The 23,617-nt window shown below is 35.9% G+C and overlaps 1 protein-coding gene across 8 annotated transcripts in view; it reads left to right on the top strand.

Moving 5' to 3' along the window:
- Positions 1-23,617, top strand: part of SCMH1 (Scm polycomb group protein homolog 1) — a 97,610-nt gene that overhangs the window by 20,850 nt on the left and 53,143 nt on the right. For 3 of the 8 annotated variants that reach the window (XM_016205180.2, XM_016205175.2, XM_016205181.2), the window contains exons 3-6: positions 7,426-7,494; positions 7,946-7,969; positions 15,485-15,555; positions 18,178-18,412. In XM_016205180.2, the coding sequence (XP_016060666.1) occupies positions 7,426-7,494; positions 7,946-7,969; positions 15,485-15,555; positions 18,178-18,412 (399 nt within the window). Of the gene's footprint in view, positions 1-2,855; positions 2,987-7,425; positions 7,495-7,945; positions 7,970-14,417; positions 14,561-15,484; positions 15,556-18,177; positions 18,413-23,617 lie in introns of those variants that run through there. The other 5 variants (XM_087820357.1, XM_016205177.2, XM_087820355.1 and 2 more) reach the window with 4 other exon arrangements.

Genomic DNA, 23,617 nt, shown 5'->3' with positions numbered 1-23,617 from the left:
GATGGACAGTCACCAAGGAGAGATCTGCTCCATCCTCTTTGTTCGCATCTGCCGCATGCACAAGACAGAATTTATTGCTCTCTTTGAGAAAGTGATTGCCTAGCTTGCCTCCCCCCACCCCTCTCCTGGTGGATCATCCCAGAGGAATATTACCATCTCATCACACTCATCTCTGAATGGAGCAAAGTAAATGGAGAGCTAGAAGCAGAGGATCAGTTGAGAGGCACTAGGAATACTTGCTAATAAGGGAGTAGCTGATCAGCAGCACATCCCAGACCAGTCCTCCGTCTGTCTCCTGCCTCCCTTGTAGCTTGTCGTCCATGACCACAGTGGGACAGCTGTTCTGCTCTCAACATTTCAATTTGATTTCTGTGCATATTGGCGTAGGATTGTGGATTATTAAAACCACAACTGTTATCTAACCCTGAAAGAGTTCTGTCTTGTAATGGGTTTTCAGAAGTACATTTGATTCTTTTTTTAAATTTTCCGGTTTTCATTTCTGGGGGAAACATCCTTCCTTCTCTGTTCTCTTCCTCCCTTCCTCCCTCACCTTCTCTCTCCCATTGGTATGTGCATGTAAGCCTGCATTACTTCTTTTGTATTTTCCAAGCTCTATGAATATTTAAAATACAGTGTCTATAGGCATCCTCTGTTTAACCTAATTTTACTTCATTAAATCCCAGATTATGTCTAATTTTATTTAGTGTCCAGATCAAGCTTCAGTTTTTACTGTAGTAAAATGGGTAGAATATCCACATTCACACCTGGTTGTAGTTCTTCCCAAGCTGGACTATTTTGTGTTACATGCATTTGTAAGGTTTCTTTTTCATTTGTTCATTTGTTTTGAGGAGAGAGACAGTGCTGTTAAGAGCATGGTTTGTGTTGAAACCTGCCTTTTCCTCTGACCTTTCAGAAAATTAATCAACCTCCCTGATATCATTTCCTTATTTGTAAAAAGGAGTAACAATACCATACTAAGTGGTATCAAACTGGGGAGAGTGGTGTGTTACTGAAATACTTATCACAATATCTGGCACATAGTAAACACTTAAAAATAAGAGCTATATAATGCTAATAATTATTATTGCTATTTTAATAGACAAGAGATCATTTACAACTGAATTTTTTCTTAATATCACAATATGTGAAGAATTTTTTTCTACTTGCTTCAAGTTATGTCCTATTGTAATTGTTTTGTCACATTCCTAAAGGATGTTCCCATAGCCTTGTAGATTTTTCTATTACATATTATTTTTCTCTCAAGGGTTTTCAATAATACTAGAATCTTTACATTCTCTAGATCTGAGCTGTTCAGTACAGTAGCCATGGGTCTATTTAAATTTAATAAAAATTAAATACAATTAAAAATGCAGCTCTTTAGTAACACTAGCCACATTCAAGTGCTGAATAACAACATGTGGCTAGTGGCTACTCATTAAACAATACAGATACAGAACATTTTCATTATCACTGAAAGTTCTGTTGAATAGCACTGCTTTAGATGTTACTAGTCTACACTCTTACACTCTTTTCTCAGAAATCAAAGAGGGTATATTTTCTAGGATGTTCCAGATACTATTCTCTTAATATTTCAGGGCTCTGGACATCGAAGGATTCAGGTTACTCTGCTTACTCCACCCCTTTAATGTCATTACTGTGTTTTGAAATAAATATAGGCACCTTCACTTCCCCTAAGAAGATCATATTACTGTAATTTTTAAAGGTTCTATTCAACAGTTAAAGGAAGCTAAAGGGGAAAAGAAACAAAGTAAAAGTACTTGTAGCAGATATTCCTATAGTAGTTATTCAAATTGTATTAGAATCCTTAGGGGCTAACCAGTAACAGGAGGTTCTAATGTCCTTTTTGTAAATACATTGTATTATTCACAGTCTGAGTTTTCTCTCTGAGACAGGTAGTAAACAGCAAGTTTTTCCTTAATAATCTCTATTATCTATATTATGCACTTTTTTGTATTATGTACTTTTAAAGCCATTTTTTAATTCTTCACGACAACCTAGTAAAGCAAGTAGCATTAGGATTACTATTTCTACTTTACTGATTAAAAACTGAGGCTTAGTGCAGTTAACTTACTTGCCTAAAGGCTGCAGCCTCATTTGTCGTATGACCATGTATATTAGTCAGGAAGGGCTGCCATAACAAAATATATGGGTGGCTGAAACAACAAAAATTTATTTTCTCGCAGCTCCTAAGGCTGGAAGTCTAAGATCAAGGTGTTAACAGGGCTGGTTTCTAGTGAGGCACCTCTCCTTAACTTACAGACAGGTGTCCTCACCTGGCCTTTTTCTCTGTATATGTTTATGGAGCGGGGGGCGGGGGGGGGGGAGGGCGGGGGCAAGAGATCTGGTGTCTTTCTCTTCCTATTAAGGACACCAGTCCTATCAGATTAGGGCCCCACCCCTATGATCTCATTTAACTTTATTTCCTTAAAAGTCCTATCTCCAAATACAGTCACATTGGAGATTAGAACTTTAACATGAATTTTGTGGGAACACAGATCAATTCATAACACCATGTTAGTGGTGTTTTAATGTCTGTTGATTTTTCTATCTTAACCTGGTTAATTGGAAACTATATTTATATTCAGTATTTGCATGGAACCAAATGCAACAAATATCTATATTCTGAATCTCTGTGGGTATTGAGGCTTAGTTAAATTACACCTGTGGTACTTACTGTAAGGTACTGTCTAACCCTGAAATAGTCTAATAAACAAAAAAATTGTGTCTAACTGTCCTACTTTTCTTATAATATAGCCTATTTTGTTAATAGCTAAAAGTCTCAGTACTTCACAGGGTAATAAATGTCCCCCTTCCTTCCCACCCCCACTTTTCAGATGGAGAAATTAACATACAGAGAAACTGACTTGTCAGAGGTCAGAGTTAAGGTATTGGTGGATCCAGGGATAAATCCCAAACTTCTTAACACCTTGACCAGTTTTTAGTTCATTGACTATGCAGCCTAGTGGTAAGTATCTTTTAACCTCCTATCCTGGAGGTAAGAGGGATTAAGAGCCTTAGCAAAGACTTAATTTAAAGAACTTCTCACTACTAATTAGGTCACTCGTTATCCTTTTGTGTTAGCCATGATGTCATTTTTGTCATTAGCATGAATTTTCCAGATCATGAAAGGAGATTGGAAGTTTTGCTTTTTTTAAAAAAATATGTATTTTTTCAATTAATTTCAGAGAGAGGAAGGGAGAGGAAGAGAGAGACAGAAACATCAATGATGAGAGAAAGATATTGATCAGCTGCCTCCTGCATGCCCCCTATTGGGGACTGAGCCCGAAACCCTGTCATGTGCCCCGACTGGGAATCAAACTGAGATTTCCTGGATCATAGATCGATGCTCAACCACTGAGCCACACCAGCCCAACAGAAGTTTTGCTTTTTAAATACTTAAAAATATTTCTATAACGATTCAACTACACTAGAGATTTTTATAAAGAAAGGAAAAAAAAAACCTATTTAATGAATTTGTTCTCTGTGTTAGGAACCATGCTAGACACTTTGTATTATGTTATCTTACTTAAATGTCCTTAAAACTTGTAGCCATTTCTGGAAGTTATATATTCTTACCATTTTATAGTAATATATATATATATATTATATATTTTAAATATGTCTTTATTGATTTCAAAGAGAGGGAGAGAGAGAGAGAGAAACATCAATGATGAGAGAGAGTAGTCATTGATCGGCTGCCTCCTTCAGTCCCCCCAGTGGAGATCGAGCCCACAACCCCAGCATGTTCCCTGAAAGGGAATCAAACCGCGATCTCCTGGATCACAGGTTGATGCTTAACTGCTAAGCCACATCGGCCAGGCATTATAGTGATATTTTTAATAGTATTAGTTGAATTAAATAGACAAATATCTTAAAGAATTCAGAGTTTAAATTATAGTAAAATTTGAGGTTTGTGAAAACTAAGAACCTTATCAGAAATCTTTAAAGTCTCTTTATGTTTAAGCATAGTTTCTGAGGTGCGATGATTTGTCTTGTCCAATATTAAGTCAAGCTTGCTCTTCCATTTGACATTAAATTCATATTTTCTCTAAAGCCTTTTCTTCTGCCTCTACATCTGACATAATTATGATTCTTTTAATCACTAGGGAGGTTGAATAACCAAAGCCATGTGAAAAGCAAGGGTGTAAATGGACCTTTAGAACCAAGGTCCCATAGGCAATAAGTATATTCTCTCCTCCATCCCTCACCTCTATTTGTCTGCCCATTGACTTCTTGCATATTGTAGATCTGCATTCTCCATTATATTAAAAAATATAACTAACACTAACTACATTTTACTTCTCTTATCATACACCCTTCTGCTTCAGCCACACTGAACTTCATTTGTCCAATATGGCATTGTCCATTACGTATTTTTCTCCCTCTTATAGATTGAAGGCCAAGTGCCTTGTTATACATGTCTGTATCTAAGTATCAATCTCTGTCAAAATTGTTTTGATGAAAGCATGCATTTATTTTTATTTATTATTTTTAATCCTCACAAGGATATATTTTTTTCCATTCCTTTCTCAGAGAGAGTGGAAGAGAAAGAGAGAGAGAGAAACATTGATGTGAGAGAGACACATCGATTGATTGCCTCCCACATGCTCCCCAACCTGGGCCGAGTCTGCAACCAAGGTATATGCCCTTGGCTGGAATCGAACCCCAGATACTTCATTTCGTGGGCTGCCACTCTATCTGTCCACTGAGCGAAACCGGCTAGGGTGAAATCATACATTTAAATACATATACATATAATTTTTCTGTCATTGTATAACTATTTCTGAGTTTGGTAAAAAGACAAACTTTTTTTCCCCCTTTTTTTGAGTGTTTGCTGTGTGCCAGGCCCCAGCAATACTGACTGGCTTAGTAATATTTACTATTGATATTCTGATACAGGCATAGAAATAAGAGGTAGAGATGGCACTGTACTCTGCTTGAGGATGTTACCAGAAGGCTATTGCAAAGTAATAGTTGTCAACCAGGATGAATAAATAGGAATCTCTCAAATAGAAAAAGAGGGAAAAGTCCCTCTCAAACAGAGAAGAGTCCAGAGAGATGAAACAGAATGACGTGATTGTTATGTTTGGATACAGGTTAGGGCTTGATCTTTGAAGACTTTTAAATGAAGTAGTGACAAGTTTTATATTATCCATATTTTAGAAAATTAATACTAAAGTATGGGTTGGAAAGGAGTGAGATCAGTGTGAATGGTGAGATTAAGAGCAGTGGATGGATTTGGGATAGGGGCCAACAGAATTTACTGATGGCTTGGATGTGAGTGTAAAGGAAATAGAGGCATCAAGCATAATTTCAAGTATATTTGGCTTAAGCAACTAGGTGATGGAGATGCTATTTACTAATTTGAAAAAGAGGAACAGGTTGGCAAGACAGGGCACTTTGTTTTAGCCAGACTGTTTCAAACTGTTCAGTGAAATATCTGATTGATAACCACGTAGAGATGGTCTGTAGGTAATTGTATATGTAAGTGTGGAATTCCAAGAAGAGGTCAGTGCCAGAAATATGAATTTGGGAGTTATCTCAATGGAGTGGTAAGCAGAAAAACGCTATTTGAATGAAGTGGTAATGTGAGGAAATAAGAAGGCAGCAACTATAGACAACTCTTAAAGTAAGTTTTCCCATGAAGACGAGCAGAGAAATTGAAGGATATAGCAGGAAGGATATATGTTGATTAAGAGGTGGTGTTTGTTGGGTTTTTGTGTTTACTTGTTTTGATGATGGAGTAGTAAGAATGCTGATGCAGACGATCTTATTAGAAGGAGAATACTTGCAAAGTCTTTAAGAGGATGAGAGGAAATGAGATCTGGAGCAAAAATGGAGGGGTTGGCTTTTGATAAAAACAAGGACACTATCCATAGCAACCAGAAAACAGAAAGAATGATGAATGAGTAACTTCATTCATTCACTAAATGTTAACTGAGAACCTGCTACTGTACTATGCACTGGGGGTATACCACTAAACAAGATGTGTGCCTTTCTGAAATGAGTGGCATGTAGAAGGTTCCTATCTCTTATTTCTGTTTTCTCAGTGAACCCTCAATTAATGTCCTCCCCTAAGAGTGAAAGTAAGGGAGGGAATATTTAGAGTATGAGGAGAAAAGCATATGAATTTGTTTTTTGGAAAGTGGAAAAGCAAACTTAGTAGGGAAATGTGGTGTGATTTCCAAATGGCGTTAAGCAGCATTTGAGAGTTATGGTCATGAGTTTAAAGTGAGACCCATAAACTTGCATTTGTTTTTCTTCAGCACTCAAGAGCTGTTGGGGTAGGCATGGTATAGGTGGATAAGTGACTTAAACCACAGTTAGGATTGAAACTTGGAGGGAGTCAAGAGTGTTTGCCAGGAAGTGATTTTAATTGGGGACCATGGAATCTGAACAGGGTAGGAAGAGAAGTGAAAACATGATGCGTAATTGATGGTGAGAGAGTGGTAGATGGTCAGTAGATGAATCTAAATTTTCGAACAAGGAAAATGTATTTCCATTATATAAGTTACGCATCCTCTTTATAGAAAATTTTAAAATATATACAATTAGAAAGTAGAAAGGGGGAAAAAAACAGTACCACCACCCAAAGATAACCACTTGTTTATATTTGCTGTTTACTTCTGTCTTTTTTCTAATGATAATTTTTTAGACTTGTATTAGTTTGCCAGTTCCGCCATAACAAAGACTACTGACTAGGTGATTTAAACACAGTTCTGGAAGCTAGAAGTCCAAGATCAAGGTGTCGGACATGTGGTTTTTTATGTGTGTTTTTTTCTGAGTCCTCTCTTCTTGGATTATAGATGTCTTCTGTCTGTGTCTTCATATCACCTTTTCTCTGTACCTGTCTTGTGTCTAAATTTTCTCTTCTTATATGGATACCCATCATATTGGATTAGGGCGCCTAATGGCCTCATTTTAAATTAATTGCCTGCTTTAAAGCCCTCTCTCCCAATAGTCACATTCTGACGTACTGTACTAGGGAATGAGGATTTCAACATGAATTTTGGGGGGTATACAATTTAGCTCAAACAGGGGTGTCTTTGTTTTTTATTTTTTACATAATTGTTATTATTCCATGAATATAATTTTTGATCCCATATTTCACCAGATAACATTATAACTCAAACATTTTCCTGTTTTGTTGTTTAGCCTTTGTAAAAATTTAACAGCTGCAAAATGCCTTTTTTTTTTTAACATTTAAGGCCCCCCCCTTTTTTGTTATTTATAAACCCCACTGAAGCTTTTAAAATACAACCCTTTTTTCTGTATTTTGGATTATTTCCATAGAATAGAGTCTCAGAAGTACTTTATCAGAAACTATTAATACATACTGCTAAATTGGAGAAGTATTGAATCTTGTATTTTCTTGGCACATGACTGTTTTCTTATTTCCCACAGAAATAGACTGGAATGATGTTAGAAAACACAAATATGGTCATCTATTGGAGTCTGCATCCCAACATCAAGGTAAGAAAAAAACTCTAGTTAGCATGGAAGACTTTTATTTGACATCTCTTACCATAAAACTTTTGAGTGTACAAAGAACTCACTGGTTAAAACAAAAGTAAATATTGTCATTTATAGAGGTAACTGTCAAAAGCAATGTGCTTTGGTTTGAACTGGATATTAGGAAATTAGATTCTAAGTACAGCTAATCCTAAATTAGCTGCATAGCTTTAAGGCACAGTTGCTTAGCTTCTCTGGACTTCCATAGTTTTTAAGACTTTATGCTTGGGAGTAAGTCAGAATTGAGTGGTGTACTTCCACAACTATTACCACTAAACTCAATGTTTTTTAAAATGAGAGAATTGGACTAGACAAACCCTCAAGCCCTCGTTTTATCCCAGATCTTCACCTTTCTATCATTTTGGTATGTTTGTCATGATGACTTACTCTGTAACATTTTTTTCCTTAATAGAAGCTACTGACATCCTGGAGTTAGGTAAGATATTTTTCTTGTGCTTCTGTTAAATAAGGGGAATTACTAAACCAGGGATTAGATTATAACTAGGAAAAGAATTCCATGTGTCTCTGTCTCAAACTCCTGTGCTCTTGTCTGTGTCATGAGCCCATGTAATTCATCTCTGCTGCTGTCAAACCCTCCTTATCAGGAGGCCACAGACCAAGCTAATAAAAAGGGAGGGTGTGGGATTTAATTACATAGAATACAAGGCGGATGGGAAATGAACCAAACTGGAAGTAACTTCTTAATTCACTAAATCCAGAACTAAAACAAACCTCCCCCCCACCCCAATCCATAATTCAGAATTCAGTGGGGTTTTCCAAAAATAAATTATTTATAAGAGATATTGAGCTGAAATTAAACCTAAAGGTTTTCTAAAATTTTTTAACTAAATAAAAACTAAAATATTGAAATATCAAATAACAAGAGTCAGACTAATAATTGCATTTGGTTTTCATCCCTTCATAGTATATTTTAGGACTAGGATTTGAGAAATAAAACTAATACTGATATTTCTCAATAAGCTTCCAAGGTTCCTATATAAACATTAGTCTTAACTTCTTAGAGTTCCTTAAACTTTTTCTACATGTTACATGAATGTTAATAGCCTGATGCTGTTATCAGCTTTTGTCCAAGTGTTTTTACATACTTTATTACTGCAACTTCACGTGTTCGGCTCTGTTACTGTCTGTTTGCTTCATCATCCTTTCCTTTCAGTAACACATTACTGTCACTGCCCGCTGACAAGGAGGATAACGTACAATAACAGAGCACTAGACTAGGAGCCAGAACTCCTGGGTTCTTTGAAAGCCTACTCTGCCACTTAGTAACTTTGTGACTCTGATTCTTAGTTTTTGGACGTGTAAAATGGGGATAATCATTCTGCCTACTTAGCAGGGTTGTTAAGAAGATTACATGAGCTAATGGATGTGAAACATCTTAAAAACTTAAATACTTTTCAACTTGGAGGATTATTATTTTCATCCTGTCCAGTGACTATCCTCAGACTTTAAGTCAAATTTTGTGACATCCTTTGAAGTGAAGCATTCTATGAATGTGAGCTGAAGAAATGAATGAAATGAAATAATGCAGGCAAAAGGCCTGGCACTTGATAAATGATAGTCACTTTTCATTACTCTTTAAAACTTTCCTCAAGCTTTCTAGGATACTAGTGGGTGTTAAAAAAAGTATGGACCTAAGAATCAGACAGACCTTGGTTGAAATTCCTATTTCCCACTTACCAGTTTTGTGACTTCAGGAAAATTACTTAATCTTTCTGAGCCTAATTCCTCATGTCTTAAGTGGAAATAAAACCTACTTTTCAGGTTATACTGCATGTGGGAGATGTTGAACATAGTATGGCATGGTGCCGGCAAATGGAAAGAACTCAGTGATTGCTGCTGTTTTGTTTGCTTATGATGGTAATTATAGTTAAGTGACAACATAAGGTATATTATAATCAACCTATTTTGTTGATGGAATTGTGAAAAGTGGATACTTAATTTAACATAAAGTGATTAAAATTTGAAAGTATATTTCTCCTTGTGGGAGTAGGGGTAGTACAGCTAGGCCTATCCTCTGATAAATTAAGCCTACATATTTCCTTTTGCCCGTCAAGCATAAAAAGCAGCCCCAAATATCAAACTGAGATAAAATTCTGTAGATTTTTAGGATCTCAGAGTTTGGAAGATGCCTTAAAATAATCTAATATGGCCCAGCATTTCAGAATCTGACGTTTTGAATTTCTTATAAATTGTTGAACTCCTCAAAGTTGTTGGGGACTTACAGCCTTGGGCAGCTCACATCATATTTTGACAGATAATTATTGGGTCAATATCTGTTTCTTTGTAAATTCTATTTTAGTCATACTTGCAACTTTTAGAGCCATATGGAGTAGTTTTACCCAGTTTTCACTCAGTGGCCTCTAATTATTAGAAAGCAGCTCTAGGGACTGCCTTCTCACTGCCACTCTTACTTTCCTAGTTCAAACTACCATCGTCTCATATCTAGGTTATTAGAACAGCTTCCTAGTCTTCCTGCCTCCAGCCTTACTCTCCTCCAACCCATCATCACACTACAGACAGAATAACTCCCCTCAAAACCCTTCAGTGCTTCCTCTTCTCATTAATGTGGTGTAGGAGGCTCTCTGATACCTGAACACTGCTTTTTTTTTTTTAAGGTTCTTTTTTTTTTTATCTTTATTGATTTCAGAGAGAGAAAGAGAGAAGGATAGAGAGAGAGAAACATCAGTGATCAGAGAGTCATTGGTTGCCTGCCTCCAGCACACCCACCACTTGGGATTGAGCCCAGGCACGTGCCCTGACTGGGAATCAAACCTTGATCTCCTGGATCATACATAGGTCTACGCTCAACCGCTGAGCCATGCCCGGCTGGACCAAACACTGCTTTTATCTACAACCTCTTTTCTAAACTATTTCTTTAAACTCCACCCAGTAGCCATATAAAAAGATTCTGTTTTTAGAACTTTCTTTTCTCACTTCTGGGCCTTTATACATGCTTTTCTTTCTGAAACCAAAAAAAAAAAAAGAATTTTCTTTTTGGCTGACTCTTAGAGGTTACTTCCTCTGGGAATCTTTCCACATACCCTCTAGGTGCTCCTATAGCACCCTTGTCTCCATGTGTAGCACTTACCACAGTTTGTAATAGTTGGCTATTTTGGCTCTGTCCCTCACTAGACTGAAACTCTATGAAGGCAAGAATAATATTTTGATTATGGTTGTATTTCCAGCACCCACACAGTGCTTTGGTACACACTATAAATATCTGTTAGGTGGATGGATGAAGACTTTGCTTTCGTACTCATGCTAAATGTTCGTTATTCCTTCAGGTGGCACTTAGGTGACATGGTTTTGTGTCCCTTTTACCACTTAGGTCACCATTTAGGCTTTGATTTGTCCTGTCCCTCTCAAAGTATAAGTTCCCAGAACTAAATTTAATATCCCAGGTGTGAATTTACTAGTCCAAAAATAAAATAAATATTGACAGACAAGTCTAAAAAGATCTTCAGCTTTATTTAAAGAATTGCAAATAAAAGCATAAGAGTATTTTCTTTTTTTCAGTAAGATTTATCAAAATTATAGAAATGGTTAAAACAGTTTTCACAAGGAACACAGTCTTATGTACTATTGGCAGGAATTAGATTGTATCAAAATATAAAATATGCATATCTTTGTCCATTAATAATACTCCTAGGAATTTACCCTGAGGATTTAACCTTAAAAGTGATAAAAGATGTGTGCACAAAGATAAATACTCATCAAAATTAGAAAAAGATACTCATCAAAATTAGAAAACACTTAAATGTCCATCAATAGTATTTAACAAATACTCTGTTAAGTTATGTAAATTATGGTACATATAAACAATGGAACACTTTTCAGACAATAATCTTGGAGTAGAACTTCTGGTCTAAAGACTATGAGTTAGAAGCAGGCAGACTTTGGCTAACTATGAAACTTAAAGTGTATTCATTTGTACCATTAAACAATAGCAAATAATGAGTTTCTCATCATTGGAAATAAAGCAGAGGTTAGAGGAACCTTTTTATCACTTCAAGATTCCTTTCTTAACCATCCTGCCTAAATTACCACACACATTCTTGGCACTCTCTTTTCTTCTTACTTTGATTTATTTCTTTATTTGAAAAGGGCCAGGAATTATATAATTATTATCTGGTGCCTGGTGTCTGTACCAGCTGAAATATATTTATTTGTTTATTTATTGCCTCTCTTCCCCCTTAGAATGTAAGCTCTATGTGGGCAGAGACTTTGGCTGTTTTGTTCTTTGCTATGTATCTATCACCAGTGCCTAGAACCGGGCTTGGCATATAGTAGGTGTTCAATAAATATTTGTTGAATGACTAACTGTTGGAGAAAGGGATTCACACATTCAATTAGGTGGATCTCTTGTGCTTTACATTTGTGGGGATCTTATCTCCTAATAATAAATGTAACTATCGCCCGGCCGGGCATGGCTCAGCGGTTGAGCGTCGACCTAGGATCCAGGCGATCAGGGTTTGATTCCTGGTCAGGACACATGCCTGGTTGCGGGCTTGATCAATGACTGTCTCTCATCATTGATATTTCTATCTCTCTCCTTCTCCTTTCCTTTCTCTGAAATCAATAAAGATATATTTAAAAAAATAAAAATAAATAAATGTAACTATCATGTCATGTGCATTACAGTTTATAAAACGTTTTCATTAGTATTATCAGTAATATAAATTAGATGGCTGACTTTTCCCCATTTGTAAGGTCTCAGTTCAAATGTTTCCTCTGTAGAGCATCTGTACATAATTTCACCATCTAAGATAGTTCCCAGTCTCTGTCACATTATTTTATTTCCTTTCAGTTCTTATCACTTATTACCTTATATATCTCTTTATGTGTTAATTGTGTCTCATCATGCACCAAAATGTAAATTCCATGAGGACAGGTACCTCCTGTCTTATTCCAGCACTTAGAATTTGGCACATAGAGGATACTCACATATCAGTTGAATGAATAATTGAAACCACTCTGTAATTTTTAAAGCATTATACTTATATTAGTTAATAATGCTAATCTTCACAATAATTCTTGACTCCAAGTATGGATTAGATTTCTGTTTTGCATTCACAAGGCAACCTGTACTACCTCATTAACTTAAATTTATTGTAATTATGCCAGGTTATTTGTGTTATTATTTGTTTAATATCTCTGCTTATCTCTAGACTGCAAGCTCCATGAACATAGGAACTATGTCTGTCTTGTTCCTTAACAATTAATACATTGATTTTGCACTTGGGAGTTTAATAAATATTTTTGGAATGAATGAGTATATGTACAATCTTGTGAGATAGATATTATCTCCATCTTTAGATGAGTATACTGATGCTTGGAAGGCTTAAGTAATTTATCCAAGATAATTATTTGTAGAAACTGGACTTTGGCATCTTCTGACTCTCAATATCACATTCTTTCAACTATACTAGTAATTTATAGACACAGATATTAATCATAATTACATAATGAGCCTTTGAAAATACAGATTGTTACAGCACACTCAGCCTACTGAAGATGGGGATCCTCTGAAGATGGGGCCCAGAACTCTGTTTAAAGAAATGAGAAAAACTATTTGGGAGATTCTGATGATAAGCAACATTTAGGAATCAATGATGTATCTAGGGGTTGGCAAGCAGGTCAAATCTAGCCCACTGCCTGTTTCTGTAAAATTTTAGTGGAACATAGTCATGCTTATTCATTTACATACTGTCTATTGCTGTTTTCACTCTACATTGCAGAGTTGAGTATTTGTTACAGAGACTGTATAACCCACAAAGCATAAAATTTTTACTATCTGGTCCTTTACAGAGTTTGCCAATCCCTGATATATACTTTGCTGACTGTCCTATTTCTTCTGTGGTTATTTTAGTGCTTGGAGTTGTGGTAGACATGATGTTTGTCTCCATTATGGTCATTACAGTAGATGCTCAAATAGTCTTACCAATTAACTTATTTTTCAATTTACTTGATAATAGTGGACTAAGCCTTAGATAGCCTAAGCAGTCAAATATAAGAAAAATACTAATCTAGGTATGGTTCGAGCCAGTCAGCCCTCACAGTGGGTGAACTTCTTTTAACAAAGAGATTTTTTTTTTCATTCTCTTGGTAATAGGGTGTTCCCTAAATGGGGGCATATGTGAGGTTTCTTGCCTGTATAACAGGTATTGATTACCATAATTTATATGTGTAATAGAGAACTGTAATTAATACCTTAATTATTTTGGTATCCCTGATGCTGTCATAATTCTTAAAACCAAAGTCTCTTGGGTGCTTTTGGTCAGAACTCAAGCTAATACAAGTAGTTACCCAGGACTGACCAAACCTCTAGACCTGTATTGCCTAGTATAGTAGCTGTTAGCACATGTAGGTATTTTAATTTAAATTAATTAAAATTTAATAAAATTTAAAATTTAATTCCTCATTCACACTAGGCACATTGTAAGTGTTCAGTAGTTACAGGTGGCTGTCTGTCTAAGACTTATTATTTTACTTAATCCCTTCTTTATAAGAATGGAATAATAATGTGTAACATTTCCTTTTTCTAACAGCAAATAGTGATGAAATGTATTCAGTCCTTGTGTTAGAGCCATCTCAGCTAAGAGCAAACTCTATTAAATTCTGATCTCTTTAAATCTTAACTCCAGGAAATATCCATCTCATTTACCCTTCGGACTAACCATCTCTTCGTGATGATTAATCATTGGCCAGTTCATGAAATGGCTTAGAACTGACTATGATTTCTGGCCAAATCTATTTGGCTTGGTTAATGATGGTGGGAAAGGGAGTCAATAGAGTATATAGTCTTAGCATCATCTTTGAAGTAATTTAGATTTCATCATTCAGTGACTCATTTTTATTCCCAGCATCTAGTGCTTTTTGCATGGCCCAAAGGGGCCTTGTGCTGCTCCACTGCAGAGGAAACTTCAAGAAATGCTGGTTTGCTACAGTGTTTTAGCTTGTGAGAGTCTCTGGGACCTTCCCTGCTCCATCATGGGGTCTCCTCTAGGTGGGTATTAGGGGGAGATTGGTAACTGGTTTAACCTTTAATAAAGAACTTGGTAATCTTTTGTGATTCAATAAGATAAGTATTCAACAGCCTGTCCCTTCAAATGTTTTCCCCAACCCCAGGATAGTGCCACTTTAAAGATTGTTTCCCTAATTCAGTGTTCTTTAAACTTTGAGAGGCTCTAAGACCACTTCAACAGCCTAGACAATTCTGTGGGCCCCTCCCCCCAACTTTTTCTTAGTTACTATCATCAGAAATGCTACCCAGGACATACTTTTCTCTAAATTACCAGATCTTGGTCCTTTTGCACCTCAGAGCAATGCAACATTGGCAGGGGTGGGAGTGGGGTAGGGGTGGGTGAGAGAAACCCAATTTTTAGACTGAGGATTTAACTATAATCTCATTCATTATGGCTTTTCCTGTCCTTACATCCTCTCAAGTTTCCAGATTACTTTATTTATTTTATTTTTATTTTATTTTATTTGCCCTGAGATGGGATCCAACCATATTGGGTGTTAAATACTATCACCTGATGGCAATAAGGTACCTCTCCAAGAGTCAGGTTGTTCAGAAGGAATCTCCTCATCCATTTTCTACCTGTTCTGTTCTGTTTTCCATGAGCTTCCTAGGCATTTATTTAAGACACTGGTATATCTTGCTCTGGCATTTTGGATCACTGTAGTAACTAACATGAAAAACACTTCAGGCCATCTTTAGACATGATTTTAAAACATTGATCTAAAAGGATCCACTCAGGTCCCCTAGATACCTCACCCTAATATTTATTTGAGCTCAAACATGGAAAAGTAAGTTTTCTTATGCTCCAAACCAGTCTGAAAATAGGCTAATGTTTTGTGTAGATTACATCCTGAAAGCATTTTTTTAGGAAGTTGACTGTGATAGAGATTTCTATTTCCTTTACAGGTCATTTTACCTGGGACAAATACCTAAAAGAAACATGTTCAGTCCCAGCGCCTGTCCATTGCTTCAAGCAGGTAATGATTCTCAACATCCTTAGTAGGTGGGAGGCAAGTAGACTTTTGCTGGTCCTTAGACAAGCAAAACATGAGATGGGAGCCATTTTGATTAATGCAAGTGTAATAATCCCAGCAAGTTCTTTTGTGGATATTGACAAACTGATTCTAAAGTTTGTATGAAGTGGCAAAAGATCCAGAATAGCCAACACAACATGTTGAAGAAGAACAAAGTTTGAAGACTGATACTACCCAGATTCAAGACTTACTGTGTAACTGCTGTAATCAAGACAGTGTGGTATTGGTGAGAGAATTGACAAATAGATCAGTGGAACAGAATAGAGAGCCCCAACTTAGTTCCACATAAATATTGCCAACTGATCTTTGACAAAGGAACAAAGGCAATATAGTAGAGCAAAGATAGTCTTTTTAACAAATGGTACTGAAACAACCAGACAGCCACGAGCAAAAAAAGAATCTAGATATGGACCTTACTCCCTTCACAAAGATTAATTCAAAATAGGCCACAGACCTAAATGTAAAACTGTAAAACTCCTAGAAAATAACATAAGAGAAAAACAAGATGACCTTGGGTATAGTGATGACTTTTTAGATATAACACCAAAGACATGAGCCATGAAAGAAATAATTGATAAGCTGGACTTCATTAAAATTAAATGCTTCTACTCTGTGAAAGACACTGTCAAGAGAATGAGAAGAAAAGCCACAGACTGGGAGAAAATATGTGCAAAAGACACATCTGCTGAAGGACTGTTATATAAAATATACAAAGAACACTTAAAAACTCAACAGTAAGAAAACCAACAACTTAATTTAAAAATGAGCCAAAGATCTTAAACACCTCACCAAAAAAAGATATGCAGATGATTAAAAGAAAATGAAAATTTTCTAAATGCAAATTAAATACCCCTACACACCTATTAGAATGGTCAAAATCCAGAACACTGAACCACCAAATGCTTCCAAGGCTCTGGAGCAACAGTAATTCTCACTCATTGCTGTGGAAATGCAAAAGGGTACAGTAATTTTGTAAGACATTTGTGATTTCTTACAAAACTAAATATACTCTTATATGATACAGCAATCACATTCCTTTGTGTTTACCCAAAGGAACTGAAAACTTTTGACCACACAAAAACCTGCACATGGATGTTTATTGCAACTTTATTCATATTTGCCAAAACTGGGAAGCGACCAAGATGCCCTTCAGTAGATGAATGAATAAATAAACTGTGGAATAACCAGACAAATGAGTATTATTCAGCCCTAAAAGGAAATTAGCTATCAAGTCATGAAAAGACATAGAGGAAACTTAAATGCATATTACAGGAGAAAAGTCTATCTGAAAGGGCTACATACTGTATGATTTCAACTATGTGACATTCTAGAAAAGGGAGAATTATGAAGACAGTAAAAAGATCAGTAGTTGCCAGTGGTTGAGTGAGGGAGGGATGAATAGGCAGATCAGGGAGGATGTTTAGATCAGTGAAACTATTTTGTATGATACTATAATGATAGATATATGTCATTATATCTTTGTCCAAACCCAGTGTACAACACCAAGGGACAACCCTAATATAAACTGGGCTTTGAGAGATTGTCATGTATCAATGGAGGTTCATCAATTGTAACAAATGCACCACTGCAGTGGGGGATGCTGGTAATGGGAGAGACTATTCATATGTGGGGGCAGAGTGTATATGGTAAATCTCTGTATCTTCCTCTCAATTTTGTTGTGAACCTAAAGCTGCTCTAAAAAAAGTCATTAAAAAATAAAATGAATTAGTGACACATTTAACAATATGGGTGAATATCAGAATAGTTCTGCTGAATGAAAGAAGCTAGACTAAAAAACAAAAAAAGAGTATATTCTCTATGATTCCATTTAAGACTAGAAAATGCAACCCAATCTACAGTGATAGAAAGTAGATCAGTGTTTCCCTGGGAGCAGTTACACAGAGGGATTATAAAGAGACATGAGAGAACATGTCCATCCATATTTATCATATTGATTGTGATGATGGTTTCAAGGGTGTATATAATGTATATGGCGTCATGGATGTGTCCATATGTCAAGATTTACCAAAGTGTATATTGTATATCAATTATAACTTAAAATTGTTTTTAAAGATATGAATTGATTTATAAGTTAATGTCAAAATAAGAAAAAAATTGACCCCCAATAGTTAGTCTGTGTGCTGGATTTACAAAGCAATATGCCGAAATGCTAATGAAGAGACCCTTAGGATATAGTAGCCAAATAGGATGATTTCTAAAAAGAAAACATTATGAATACTTAGAGGATTAAGGAGTTGGAGAAGATAGGATGAGAAAGTATTTAAGTAAGGACCATTTGAAGCACTCTTGTCCTTTTCTTACTGGTGTGAGTCAATATTTGATGCTTCAGTTGAAAGTAGTTTTTCCCCTTCTTCTTACCTTCCAGTGTTTCTTTTGCATGTAACTCTTTCTAAGTTTTAGGGAATAATTCACAGTGGTTTGTCCCTGGCCCAGCTATAACTACTTTGAGTCCAAAGCATAAATTTTCAGGTCCCACTCTTAACATCCTTACTGAAAATGCTATTTACCTTAGTCTGCCTAATCCCCATGGCTTGTTCTCCTCAGTCCTACACACCTCCAAGCAACGAGTTCAAGATCAGCATGAAATTGGAAGCACAGGACCCCAGGAATACCACATCCACCTGTATTGCTACAGTAGTTGGACTAACAGGTGCTCGCCTCCGCCTTCGCCTTGATGGCAGCGACAACAAGAATGACTTCTGGCGGCTGGTTGACTCAGCTGAAATCCAGCCTATTGGGAACTGTGAGAAGAATGGGGGTATGCTGCAGCCCCCTCTGGGTGAGTAACTAGACCAAAGCCCTCCTTAACCAATTTTCTTCCCAAAACTGTACATCCCATTATGGGAAAGCCTAGGGTTCCCTGCCTATCTCTTCTTTTTCATATGGTCCAAAAGAAAAGGCCTACCTAAAATAAAATGAGCTGTAAAATCTAGACATTTCCCTCTCTACATTAACTTACAACATTCAAGAGTCTCTCAAATTCTCTTTTTTCTAACAAAAAGCCACACCTTTCATCCTTCTTTGTTAGTTCCCATTTACCTTGATAGACAGAATGGAAAGAGGTCTTGCCATTTAATCTGCCTCAAAAAACCATAAAGCTTTTAACAAATCCTACAATAATAACAAGAGGTGAGGAAAAAATCTCCCAGTAGAAAGGATGGCTATTATAAGGGCCCCTTACCTCCTTTCCCTTAAATTCTCACTTGGTCCTAGGAATTTTCTCACATTTAATTAATTATTCAATAAAATGCATTATTTTACTTAAACTGATAACCTCACTAGATTTTTCTCCTCAAGATCAGATTCACACACACCCCTTTTTCCTTTTGCCTTAATATACCTGAGAGATTTAGCCCATCTCTTCAGTTACTGTGATTCATTATTGCAGTGAATCTCAGTGGAGAACAGAGATGGGCTCTGGGTTATATAAGGGCTGTGTTCCCATCAGGAGGTTGTGCTAGATTAATAGAGCATTAGAGAACATGTATTGTTTGAAAGCATTTCCCAGGTGGTTATTTAGCATTTTCCCCTATTAAAAAATCATTTGTAATGTAAAATTTCAAATGTATACAAATGTAGAAAGAATAGCATTGTGAATGTCCGTGTGTCTTTTATCCTAGATAATTGTCAACAGTCAGTCTTGTTTTATCTGTATCTTTACACACTCCCTACCTTCTTCTGCCCAACTGCCCATACTATCATTTTGTTATTAAATATTTAATATGTATCTCTCATAGACAATAATTTTAAACACAATTGTAAAAACATCACATGTAAATAAACTAATGATAATTTTTAATATCAACAAATTTTTACTCAGTGTTTAAATTCTCCCTCTCTCTCTCTTTTTCTCTCTCTCTCTCGCGTGCGCGCGCACACACACATATTACAGTTTCTTGAATCAGGATTCAAATAAGATCCACATATTGCAGTTGATTGATATGTCCCTTAAGCCTCTTTTAATCTTTGGGTTCTCCTCTCAATGTTTTTCTGGCAATTTATTTGTTGAAAAATCTAAGTTATTTGTCTTCAAAATTTTCCATAATTGGATTTTGCTGATTGTATCTCTATAGTATCATTTAACCTGTTTCTCTGTCCTCTTTCCTAGGTATTGGTAGCTAGATCTAGAGGCTTGATCATGTTCAGGTTCAGTTTTTTCCTAAGTATATTTCGTAGATGATGGTGTGTACTTCTATTAGGAAGCATATATGGTCTGATTGTCTCTCTCATTTTTATAATGTAGCAGTCATTACTGCTTGTGGTCTAGGTCAGGACTTCCCAGATTTTCTTAATGGGTCAGGTAGTAAATATTACAGGCTTACAGGCCTTAGATTCTCTATTGCAACTATTCAACTTTGTCTTGTAATGCCAAAGCAGCCATAGACAATACATAAACAAACTGGCAGGGCTGTGTTCCAGTAACACTTCATTTACAAAATGAGTGGTGTGGCCAGCCTGCTGGCTACAGTTTGCTGACCTCTGGTTAAATTCACCCATTTATTATGCTTGCAAAATGATGAATTTTAATCCTATCATTCCACCCATGTAAATGAAGTGAAATGCACCTATTAAAATAAACTTTCATCATCTGTTTGGTTATCGTTAGGCATAATTCATTTAAGAAAGGTGGTTTAAATGCTTGATCCTTTTCTTTATTTACCAATTTTCAAAATAATGAATTGCTTTACTAACATTCTCCAAAAAATATTTAAGGAGGGTTTTGTTGTTGCTGTTTAGTATCACAAACTCAAGGATTCATATATATTTGATATGTTTCACTTCATTGCACTAATTATTTTTATTGATTCTCGAATTGGCCCATCTTTGGCCTCATAGGAGCCTCATCAAGTTGTCTCCTGACTCTTTATTATTTGATAGCTGTCTTGGATTTTTGGAATTTCAAAATGTTCCTTGTTCATCTTGTACATTTCTTGGCCTAAATAAGGAATCAGCTATTTCTTTTAGTGACTAGGCTCCTTTTAGTGGGAGGTGGTATTTTGAGACCATAATCTGAGCATTAGAGTACTCAATGCTACTGAGTTGGTCATTCTTTCTAGGTATTTTTGGTATAGAGAGGTAGGAGCATCCTTTTTTATTAATATTAAATCTTTAGTTTATATTGATACTTTCTACTAAAACTCAGGACAGTGGTGTTTTTACTGACTTCATCTTCAGTCTCTTAAATCTTTATTGCGTTTGTACCACCACAAAACTCTAGTTTTCCATGTCACTAAAAGTAACTCATTTGTTTTATCCTACGCTACACATACAACAGTCCCAGGATAACAATACCAACACTGTCACCATTATGAGACCTAAACAATGTTTGAGTTATTTGCAATTTTTTTCTTACCCTCAGGGGAAGTCTGATAATGTTATAAGATCATTTGCATTAGTTTCTCTCTGGGTAGCCATGCCACCAACTTAGATTCACTTGTTTAGTTTTTAAAGATTGCTTTTTAAAAATTTTGCTTAATGTCAAATCTATTAAAGTATATTCAGAGAAATCCCCATCATCCTATTCCTTTCCTCTGCCATAGGTAACCTTTTTATTTTACTTTTATAGTTTATACTCCATTTTAAAAAATATCTTTATTGATTTCAGAGGAAGGGAGAGGGAGAGAGAGAGATAGAAACATCAGTCATGAAAGAGTCACTGATCTGCTGCTTCCTGCATACCCCCCACTGAGGATCAAGCCTGCAACCCGGGCATGTGCCCTCACCAAGAATTGAACCTTGATCTCCTGGAACATAGGTCAATGCTCAACCATTGAGCCACGCTGGCTGGGCTACTCCATTTTAAAAAATATAAACAAATATATCCGTGTATCTATGAGTATGTACATATATAGATATGTAACCTCCACCTTCTTATATAAAAACATACTATACATGCTTTTCTCAACCTTGCTTCTTTCATTATGAGACCTAAACAATGTTTGAGTTATTTGCAATTTGCATATCATTTAATGATATGTCTTAAAATGACTTCTTAGCAGTCTGGAGATATTCTTCAGTCCCTTTTATAGCTGCATGGTACTGAATTATTCTCAACCTACTCTCACTGTTTAGAAGTATCTTGAGAGGCTATTAAAAATGTAAGGTCCCAGGGATAATGATGACCACCCAAATCAAAATCTTTCCAGAAATGTACATATCAAAAGGAAGGGTAAATCAGACCACCCGTAACTCATATGTAAACATAATAGGAGTCAAGAATATCACAAATTTCAATTACATGTCAGTCTTCATACTCAGATAAAAAGATCTGAAACCATTACCTCCAGTAACAGATTCATACCAAAATGAAGAGTTTTATGTAGTTGGGAAGAGCATTAAAAAAGGAGAGGGCAATGGTGGTTAAATAGAGCTAAGACCTATTTGGATTAGAGGATTGGTTACTAGCGAATCAGAAGGAAGAGAGTGAATTGAAAGTGTAAGGAACTAGAGATAGGAGCCTTGAGAAGATAACTACCTTTGGAGGGAAAAGACACAATAATCCTGAAGGTAAAGAAAGAAGCAGGGAGCAGTAGTTTATACAGGAACAAAAAAGAATCATAAAATCAAACGATATACCAATCTTCCCATCCCATCCCAAACAGGCTCATCCACTAAAGAAACTACATTTCACTATGCCAACAGAAATACTCATGGCTCAAGATCCCCGCCAAAATAGAACTTCCTGTTTTTGCTGGTCCAAGAAAATATTAGATGTTTCAAATGATTAGTAAACAGCAGTCAACATCTGTAAAAAGTTTCTATATGACAAAAAACAAACAACCAAAAAAAGACAAAACAGAAGATGAGGGTATTTTGGCAGAAAATCCTACTGCCAAAGTTAGTGACTAACCAGAGGGAAACTACTGTGCAACAACTCAAGTTGAATTAAACAAGTATTGACAGATATGAAAAAATACCCTGAATCATAAATTTTAAGTCAAACTAGAAATGCACAACGGATGTCCCATGGAAGATGTGAAAATAGAATTTTCCAAGCTTAGGGGAAAAAATGGAAGAAAGACAAAATAATCTCAATTGAATACTCATTCCAGGGTGCCCAATCAGATAAACCTAAATTTAAGAGTTAAAACTATAAAACTCTTAGAAGAAAACATAAGAGTAAGTCTTGGATTAGGTGATAGTTTCTTAAATATGGCACCAAAAACACAAACAGAAGAAAAACTAGATAGATTAGACCTTTTCAAAATTAAAAGCTTTTGTGGTTTTAAGGACACTATCAGGAAAGTAAAAAGTCAACCCACACAATGGAAGAAAATAGGCAAATTCATAAAGGCATAATGTAAATTAGTAGTAAATTAGAAGGGAAAAATGGAAGTGGCTGCTAATAGATATGGGGTTTCATTTTGGAAGAGTGATGAAAATATTCTAAAATTAGAATAATCTTTGTACAACTCTAAATATCACTGAATCATATACTTAAAAGGGTAAATTTTATGGGATGTGAGTTATATCTCAATAAAGCTGTTGTTTTTTAAATCACACATCTGATTCAACAAATAGTGTTGGAAAAACGGGATATCCCCATGCAAAAGAAAGGGGTTGAGGTTGGACCTTTACCCTACACCCATATACAATAATTAACTCAAGATGGATCAAAGGCCAAAATGTAGGAGCTAAAACTAGAAAACTCCTAGAAGATAGAAAACTCTTAGAAGAGAACAAAGGGGAAAAGCTTCATGACGCTGGATTTGGCAATAATTTCTTGGATATGACAGCAAAAGCACAGGCAACAAAAAAGTTAAATTAGACTGAATCAAAATTAAAAATTTTTGTCCATCAAAGGGCACCATCAACAAAGTGAAAAGGGAACTCACACAATGGGAGAAAATATTTGCAAATTTCATATCTGTAGGGAGTTAATATCCAGAATACATATATATCTTAAAAACTTCAACACGCACACAAAAAAATACTGATTTTAAAATGGGCAAAGGATTTGAATAGACATTTCTCTAAAGAAGAT

The sequence above is a fragment of the Miniopterus natalensis genome, chromosome 9 (assembly GCF_054644295.1).
Source record: "Miniopterus natalensis isolate mMinNat1 chromosome 9, mMinNat1.hap1, whole genome shotgun sequence".
Classification (NCBI taxonomy): Eukaryota; Metazoa; Chordata; class Mammalia; order Chiroptera; family Miniopteridae; genus Miniopterus; species Miniopterus natalensis.
This window is presented reverse-complemented; position numbering and strand designations above follow the sequence as displayed.